The following is a 9,302-nucleotide window of genomic DNA, read 5'->3' as shown; positions in this document are numbered from 1 at the left end:
TCCGAGAAGACTGCTCCCCGGATGAGTTCATCGATGTGATCGTGGGCAACAGGGTGTACATGCCCTGCTTATATGTAAGTGGTACCAGCACACCCCTGGGTACCCTATAGGAGGGGAGCCCTTGACCCAGATAGGATCTGTCTCCACCCTTACCTCCCCTCTATTCCAGTGTCTCCTTGAGTCTTGTAGACTCATGTCTTGCTTGACACTTCTAGCCCACCCAGCCTTTCCTTCTGGAGAGGCTGGCAGCCCAGGCCCCTTCAGCCTGGGAGGGGAGGTAGGACCTTAGCATCAGCCCCTGACCATGGTGTGCAAAGGAAGGAACCACAGGCAGGGCCATGGCTGCTTGGGGGCTCTTGTCCTATACTCCTTTGTCCTTTTCTTCCTTTTAATCCCAGGTTTATAACAAAATTGACCAAATCTCAATGGAAGAAGTGGACCGCCTGGCCCGGAAACCCAACAGTGTAGTCATCAGGTGAGACTCTGCCATCCTTTCTGTGTGTGAGGCTATCAGTGAAGCCTGCCAGCTACCTTGGCCAGCCAAAGCCTCCACTGCACAGCTCAGAGCAGATGGGACCCTCCCAATTGCTGGTCACACTCTAAATTGACATGAACAGTGTGGGTGATGTGGGGTGGGTTCTGGTTAAGAAAACAGATTTTGTCCATCAAGGTAATGGTTAAGAATGGTTAAGAGGCTTCATACTTAGTAGTTAACCTCAGTCCGCTAGAAAGCCCTAGGGTGTGAGCCAGTATCTTGATATTCTGGAAGATGTGGTTCTGTAACCACAGATCAGAGAGAAGAGGGAACTGAAGTCTTTAAGTGGGTAGAGCCATCTTTGGCCACCTGCTCTCTGCCATTCTTCAGGAGTGGGTCCTGGGAGTGCAGCTTGCACTCTGGCTGATGACTGTTTATTCACTTCCCATCATTGCTATGGGGTTCCTCTTTTGAGGCAGACTGACTCATGCTCTACTTTGCCAGTTTTCCCAGCTCAGCCAAGGTGCTTTGTAGCTTCACAGTGAGGCTTGGCTTATGAGGAGGGAGATGCTCAGGGACCAAGTGGAGGTGACTGGTACAAACGATGGGTGTAGGTCCTGGACTCAAGAAGGTCCCTCCTGCAGGATAGCCTCAGCTCCTCTCCTCCTGCTCCCTTCAGGGGTGGCCTGAGGACATGCCTGTCTTCAGGGTGTAAGAACACCTTTACTTGCTCATGCTCACAATAGCTCTGCAGAGGGCAGGACACCCATTCAGGGTAAGACAACTATAAACAATCAGCCAGGGGCTCCCCCATTACTGAATTCTGTAATGGGCAGCCCTGGGCCACTTGGCAGCTCCTCCCATCTTTCAGGAGAGGTGAGCTTCTGGTTTGTCATCCTTTGCCCACAATCCCATCATATCCCCTCACCATTTTCTACACAGCAGGTACCAGGCGGGAAGTCAGAGCTCCAGTGACCTGTCTCAATTACAGATGCCATCTGTCCTCCACAGAGAGCAGTTGTGACCCCCAGGAAAGATGGCTAAGTTCCATTGGGTGTGATTGTGATTGCTGACCAGAAGCATTGGCAGCTGAAGTGCAGGCTGCCTTCAGAACTATAGGCTTGGTTCCCCATAGGCGCCAGCTTGGCCATACTGGCCTCGGTGTCTGTGCCCAGCCTGATGGAGGTTGTCCTCTGCAACAGTGAGAAAGCAGGGACCACTGGCCTCTGAACCCATTGGTCTCTTCTGACTAGCTGCTTTCCTCCCTGGCAGCTGTGGCATGAAGCTGAACCTGGACTACTTGCTTGAAATGCTTTGGGAATACTTGGCCCTGACCTGCATCTACACCAAGAAGAGAGGACGTGAGTCAAGCAGCGTGCAACCCAAGAAACAGCTGAGCCTTACCCTCCCTCAAGGGCGCGGTGGGAGTGGGGTGGGATGCAGTGGGATAGAGTTCCCTACTGGCTACAGCAGTAAGTGCCTCCTGACCTCCCCCAGCAGTGGCAGGCCCCACGACACAACTTTAGGCAAGTAAATACACAAGAGCCTTTTCCTTGTCCCTACCCCCTGTACACACACCTTACATATTCAGGGACCTAGCTGCTGAGTTCTGGCAGTTTTCATTGACCTTGATCTTGTAATCAGGGGGAGAGATGTGGCTGCCCCTGACTGGATTCCAGCAGCTATCATATCTTGCCAGTTCAGTCCACGTGCTTCACATGACTTGTCTCAGTTTTGGGGCTTTCATGGCAGACTAGGTTACAGGCAGTTTGAATCCTGGACTTGGCTTCATTTTGATTTTCTGTGTTAAGTTCAAGGTTGTAGAAGAATGCGTGAGGATCGATAGGGTGTGCCTAATATGAGGGGAAAAATTAGTTCAAGGCTGGAGACTGGAAAGGCCTCTGTTCCGTGTGTAAAGGAACTATATAGCATGAGGCTATGACTTGGTTGACACTCACACCCCTCTTTACCTGTGTAGAGAGGCCAGACTTCACAGATGCCATAATCCTCCGGAAAGGGGCCTCCGTGGAACACGTGGTAAGTTAACAAGATCTACCTAGACTAGGGGCTCAGGGACTTCTCTCTGTCCCCTCTCAGGGTGTGGTGAGGGGGTCCTGTCTGAAGTTCTCCCAGCCCTCAGTCGACTCTTAGATGACACGTGCTACAGTGGCAGAGTTGGTGTTAGACCTGAGATGCATCCCAATCACCCTTCCTAGCTGCACGTTGAACCTCCATCCTCCTATAAGATGAGAATGGTGCTGCCCACCCCCTGGTAGTTAGGGGGTGGCGTCGAATGAGGTCAAGCATGTAAAGCACTTGGCACACTGCCTGGTACATGGTAGATGTCCAGGAAGGAGTTGTCCTCATTATCCCGTCTCATCCCAGTGCTATGGGCTCCTCAGGGCCATTGAGGTATTCTCTCAAGGAGAACTACTGCCCCAGGGTACTTCTGTGTTCATTCCAAGTCATGTCTCCCCAGTTCTGGTCTAGGGCTCAGAGTTGCCACCTCCCATGCCCTTGGCCCTTACTGGCTTCCGGGTCCCCTTTCCACTCCCATTGTGGCCTGCCCCTTCCTGCTTCTACATCGCACCCCCAGACCAGGGATGGCTTTGAATGCTTCCCACACTCAACGCACTTTATTGAGCATCAGCAAAGTAGCCTTAGTTCCTGCCAGAACTAGGGTCCTTGGGGGTCGATAGATGCCAGATACCCAATCCTAGAACTAAGAAGTCACACATAAAGGTGATTGCAGTAAAAGAAGAGGACAGTGAGTGGGAAGATGCAACACCGAGTCTACATAGAGAGGCTAGGACATCTCAGAGGAGGTGATGTAAGTGGGTCTTGTAGACCAAGCAGGACCTGACTGTGAAGAGTCAGGGGCAGGGGAAGCTCCTCAGACAGGATGTACAAAGGCCATGAGGCCAGGGGCTCTGGGCGGAGCCTGTGGGCCAGGGAGAGGAAGGGTGTGTTTCTGTGTCTGGAGCTCTGTCAGAGGCACAGAGATCACCTATCCCCTGAGTGTATCCCTACACCATCTTTTTCAGAAGGCATTGTGGGCCCTCTGGAGCAGGTGATGGCCCAAGAGCTTAAGACAATGCTCCAGGTCACACAGCCCTCTTCTGGGGCCTTTGTTTTCCTCTAGCTCATTTCTTCTCAGGATCTATACTGTTGACAGTGGATGGGCCTACAATCTGGTCTCATACATTCTTTCATTCAATTGGCACACCCAGCCTAAGGCCTCTGCTGGCCTGGAGATGCTAATACAAACAGGGCAGGGCTTGAAGGCCTACTCACCAGGCAGAAGCCAAAGAAACTCAAGATTACTCTCCCAGATCCCTTAGATCAGGGGTCCCCAACCCCTGGGCTGCAGACCGGTAGTGGCCTGTTAGGAACTAGGCCTCACCGCAGGAATTGCCAGCGAAGCTTCATCTATATTTGTAACCTCTCCCCAGCACTAGCAACACTGCCTCAGCTCCACCTCAGATCATCAAGCATTAGATTCTCATAGGAGCACCGGTCCCTGGTGCCAAAAAGATTGGGGATTGCTGCCTTAGAACACTCCAAAGAACTCTGTGTGGGAGTTCCTGTTCCCTGGGCCTGTTTTGGAACCCACGAGTGCAGTATCTCCTGCTGGGGTCCAGCAGGCCATTAACACAGGTGCCCATATGTGCTGGCCCTCCCTGGGGTTACCCTACATCTTCTGTGAGCAGTTTTCTCAACCCTCTCAGGCCCTTAGTTGCTTACTCAAGAGGCTGTCGGGATTCAGCCACACCTGGGAGGAAAACAGGAGATACCAGGAGCAGAAGGATATTCTAGGCACTGAGAATAACAGGTGCAAAGGCCCAGAGGCAGGAGTAAATGTGGGGAATGTCAGCTGTTTGCTATCATCTGGCATGGAGGGTCAAAAGCAGCAGGTGAGAAGAAGCCAGCAGCGTGGGGAGGAACTTTGGGGGCCTTGCTCCAGAGCCTGGACTTTGTCCCAGAGAGGCCTACTCTTGAGTGGTCACCCCCTCCCCACTCACCCACCGTCCCATGATACCCACCTGTCCCAAGTGCCAAAGAATGTATATATAGGCCTGCCTGGATGCTGACAACAGAGACCCAAAGTAGAGGAACCAGATAGACATTGGAGCCAGGCAGACTTGGTGTAATACCCTAGTTCCCAATAATGTCAGCCTTCCTATGCTTCAATGTTCTCATATGGGGGTAACTGACCCAATCCCCAGGGTCTTTGAAATACACCCAGCCCAGGCCCTGGTACGTTTTCAGTGAGTGCTAACAAGCCTGCCTACAAAAAGGTCATGGGCCATAAGCCCCAGAGGAAGAGAGGACCATGTAGGTCTCAGGAGTGAGAGGCACAGTGGACTCTAAAGAGCAATAGTCTCCTATCCCCAAACCATATACTGCCTCCTACATTGACAAGATGGCCTTGGATGACCTTTCATTCTCTCTCATTGCTAGAGATGCAAGTACAGAGAACTTCTATCCTATGGGAACCATAGAGCAAGCTCTGTGGTAAACGGTTTCTATTGATAACACTCGACCTTAGTGTCAGATACACTAGGGTATGGTGGGGCCTGTGGCAAACTGGAGAGCACATTGCCAATCTGCCTCAAGGGTGTGAGCGCCAGCCCAGTGCTCCTAAAGCTCTCAGGGTCCCAGGAGAATCCCCGACTATCACCCTGCTCTGCAAACTTTGCCAGTAGGTTTAATTTAGTTGTTGGGCAAGCCGAATAAACTTAAAAACCAGTTTGCAGGCCAGAGCTGACTTCTGGGCCATCAGATTTCATTCTCTGGTCTAGGAAACAGTATTGGAACTAATTGTGTGGGTATCTGTGTTTGTCACAGACAGTAGCATCCTCTCTGCCATGGCTGTGGCATCCTTGGCTAATGTTCCTGCAGGCCTGACGTTGGCCTCTATCCCCACTGAAGCTGAGCTGAGGCATTTGGTCTCTAACCAGGGCCTGTAAAGCTGTGGGCACATGAGAAGAGAGGCACCATTGCACACTGTTCTTTGTAGCCCACCTCCACTGCGCCCATCCATCGTCATACACCCAGGGGTCCACATTCTCAGGGGAAGAGCTGGCTGTCCCTCCCAGACTGAATCCTTCTGGCCTCCTGACAGTGCAGAGATTTTCATGACCTTCATCTCTACCTGGGAGTGCTAAAGGATGTAGACTGTCTTGGGGGTCGGGAATGGACGATGCGATATGCAAGAAACTCCAGGTCACAGCTATGGACAGGAGGCATGAGAGACAGTGACCAAACGTGGTGACTCTAGCTGAGGTGGGCAGGGGATTGGGTGTCCCGATACTACTCTCACTCCTCTGAACGGGCATCTGTCAGGCTCTTGTTCAGCCAGGTCCCAGACCTGTCTTCAGTGGCTATGAGAACATTCCTAACTGGATACCAGTTATTCCAGGTTTTCCTAACTGGATACCTTGGACAGAACTGGAAGTGGGTACTTCAGAACAACCCACAGCCATGAATATGAGGCTGTGTGTGGACAGTGGTGTTCCTTGACACAAGGCCAATGCTGTTTGAGCACTCACCTTGGGAATTGCTACTTCTTGGCATGTGCTCAGGGCTTGGTGGGGTTGAATGGAGCCTCATCTCACTATCTGACTCTCTCCTGTCCTCCCACTAGTGCCACCGCATCCACAGGTCGCTCGCCAGCCAGTTTAAATATGCACTGGTGTGGGTAAGTTTGGGCAGAAGGCGGGCCAAGGTTATACCCAACATAGCCCCTGGGTTTACACTCCTCTGCAAGGGGTTTACACTCCTCTGCATCGTGTCCGTCCTGTATGGAGACCAGAGTATCTGTGTGTCTCACTCCACAAGGTATGCATGTTGTCCCATGGCTTCTCCATCTTTGGGATCCAGAGATGGTCAGACCACTGGGGAGTCCCATCTGAGGCCTATGGGGTTTGCCGATGCTGGGACCCCCACTTTAGACTCTGGCATTCAACACCCCCCCACACCACCTTTCTCCACTGATAGCTCCATCAGCCTTGGCCTTGGCCAGTACTGATGTGGCTCCTCTACCCTGTTCCCTGCCCAGGGCACCAGCACCAAGTACAGCCCTCAGCGGGTGGGCCTGACCCACACCATGGAACATGAGGATGTCATCCAGATTGTCAAGAAATAGTGACCTGGGGCCAGGCCACCCATCCGCCAAGTCTCCCTGGGGCGTCAAACAGGAAAAGAGAAATACACATACTCCAGGAAAGGGTCTTTCAAGTCTCTGCTTTTTCTAGAAGTTTCTTCAGTAGGCAGGTGATGAAGAGTGTGTGGGACAGAGGGACAAGGTTGTGGGTCTTGGGCTGGGCTGGGGGCATTTCCCATGAGACTTGTCCCTTGTGCAGGGATTCTAAGTTTGGAACCCTGGGCCTGTACCCTACCCCTGGCCTCCTTCAGGCACTGACAGAGCAAGTTGCCGCTTTACTTCCCAGCCAGGGTCTAAAGCAGATGGCTTGCTCAGTGCAAGGGTGGGGAGCTGGGCCTGCCTGGGTCCCTAGAGGTAGTAGTTACTGTTGGGGCACCTCGGCCTCAGCTCCTGCAGCTTCTCTGGTATTCAGGGAGGGGGCCCCCAGGACAAAAACTCCTACCACCCTCCCCTTCCCAAGGCTGCCCTGTGTTGGAAACTAGAGGTCAGTGGCTTTAAAGCCCTAGCTTAGGCCCTCTGCAGCCTGTTGGATCCTGAAGTGCTACTCCTTCCCATGGCAGCCCCTGCCCAGCATAAAACCCCAGGCCCCAGGCCCTATACAAACACCTGGGGTAGTGACTGGAGTTTGGGTTCTGTATTTTCTCTCTAAGCCCCCTTGATCTCAGCTCTCTGTGAAATAAAGGATGAAAACAATTTCTGTGCAGACTGAGGTCAGTTTTGTAAATTCGCTGAACTTGGTTACCAGGTTTGGTCGGGAGGCAGCAATTAGCCTGGTGATCAAAGTGAATGGAGCCTGTGCTTTAGGGGACCAGGCCCAAGCCTGGGGTGCAAAGGAGAATGTAGAGACATCAAGGACAAGCTCTTCCCTGGAAGGTTGGCCAGGGGTCGCAGACCCCAGACATGGTACCTCCTGAGACCAGGTTTGGCTGCCAATGTGGGCAGCATCCCCAGAAGGCCCTTGTAATTTGTGGGGTGGCAGGGAAGCTGCCCTGTGAGAGCAGGATAGCCCATACATTTCCTGTTGCCTCAGGAGGCAAGGGTGAAAGGGCCTCATCATGGTGCCAAGGAATGGCAGTCAGTGTTCACTGAGCCCCTACTGTGTGCCAGGGGCTGGGCGGGGCCATCTCCCCACCAGCCTATTCTCCAGGGGCAGTGACTTGCCCTGGGCTACACAGCTTGTAAGTATAGAACTGGTATTTGAACCCCAGCCTGAGATGTCTGAGCCATCAAGAAGGCTCCTGGAGGAGGTGTGCCTTTTAGGATTGAATGTTAACAGGTTTTGTGAGGCTGCCAGGCACTGGGCATGCAGGAGGGGTAGAGAGCTCCCCTGGGGGCTGGAATATGGAACAGGCCCACTGTCCAGCTCTCCAGGATGTTCTTGGCTCCTCTGTCAGCTGGTCAGGCTCCTTTCCAGAGACAAAACAGGAATAATAGACATCATCAAATATACATGGGGCCCCAGGCGGTCGGCGTGATGGGCTGGGCTTCTCTTCCCCACAACACTGAGCTATTCTGTTGGGCTAGCCGTGTATCTGGGGCCAACCACAGGACCCCCATTAGGCGGCATGCAGTCAGGGAGTAGGCCACGGGACCCAGGTAAGGAGACCCTGTTCTTGGGCCCTTAGGGTTTGCCACTAACTTCCTGCCCCCTGTTGCAGATGGGAAGAGGTTAGGGAGTAGTGGCAAACCCGGGGCCTTGCCCCTAACTCACTGAGGTCCTTTTCTGGGCCTCAGTTTTTCTATAAAATGGGTATGATGATGCCCATGCGGTCCCCCTCTTGGCATTAGTGAGATGCCAAGATGGATATGTGCTCAGTGGTTTAATTCAACCCTTCTCCCAACTGCCACAAGACCTGGCCATGAGGTCCTAAGTAAGGGAGTGTGCCTGGTTGACGGTCACTACCACTTCCTGCCTCAGGTAGTGAAGGGCCCTGGGTTCACAGGGTGTCAGATCCAGGCCTATTCTGTCCCCTAAGCTGGCTGGGAAAAAGGGGGAAATGAGACCAGAGGTCCGGACATCCTTGGGCAGTGCGGGCTGAGGACCAGTAGTGTCAGAGGCTCTAGCCACTGGGCTGCCATCTTCCTCACCGTGGATGGGCTTGTATCCTGGGCAAGGTCTGTGTGTCTGTGGATCAGGGCTGTCAATGCATCTCTGTTGAGTCCCTGGCCTTGGATCTGTGGCCATCATAGTTATGCTGTCTCAGCCTGAGTGAGAGCCAGAGGCACTGCATGCATTGCTCACCCATGTTAGTGCGAACTGGCAGTTTGCAGTGCCCTCGTACCAAGGATGGTGTGTTTAGGCCTGGAGAAGCCTCCCCTAATACCTCTCAAAGGGCCCTGTCCCAGGCAGCCACCTGGTTCCCATTCCTTACCCACTCTGTGCCTTCTGTGCAGGGAGGCTATGGCAAGGGCGACCTGAAGTCCTTTCCTGCTCAGACAGCCTGGTTGTCTTTGTGAAAGTCAACAATTCCCCTACCCCCATTCAGGCCCACTGCTGAGCTACAGAGCTGTACTCCCAGAAGGTGGCCCTCCTCCAGCTTTAGAAGATTTGGGTGCAAAGGAGCCTCAGGTCATGAATGACCATCATTTGTCCATGTGTCCATCTCCATGTCTCTTCCTCTCCAGCTTAGATTCCATGGGTCCTCATTTTGGAAACCTCCT

At 53.1% G+C, this 9,302-nt stretch overlaps 1 protein-coding gene across 1 annotated transcript in view; it reads left to right on the top strand.

Annotated features, from left to right (window-relative positions):
- DRG2 (developmentally regulated GTP binding protein 2) overlaps positions 1-7,334 on the top strand; it is a 19,362-nt gene extending 12,028 nt beyond the window's left edge. Inside the window, exons 9-14 of the mRNA XM_006908443.3 lie at positions 1-74; positions 399-475; positions 1,748-1,836; positions 2,454-2,512; positions 6,123-6,176; positions 6,537-7,334. The exon at positions 1-74 is cut by the window's left edge and continues 2 nt beyond it. Coding sequence (XP_006908505.1) covers positions 1-74; positions 399-475; positions 1,748-1,836; positions 2,454-2,512; positions 6,123-6,176; positions 6,537-6,623 — 440 coding nt within the window. The 3' untranslated portion in view covers positions 6,624-7,334. The remainder of the gene's footprint in view (positions 75-398; positions 476-1,747; positions 1,837-2,453; positions 2,513-6,122; positions 6,177-6,536) is intronic.
- Positions 7,335-9,302: the final 1,968 nt, after the last annotated feature.

This window comes from Pteropus alecto, unplaced genomic scaffold (genome assembly GCF_000325575.1).
Source record: "Pteropus alecto unplaced genomic scaffold, ASM32557v1 scaffold52, whole genome shotgun sequence".
Taxonomy (NCBI): Eukaryota; Metazoa; Chordata; class Mammalia; order Chiroptera; family Pteropodidae; genus Pteropus; species Pteropus alecto.
The sequence above is the reverse complement of the archived record's forward strand: the minus strand, read 5'-3'. Positions and strand labels throughout refer to the sequence as shown.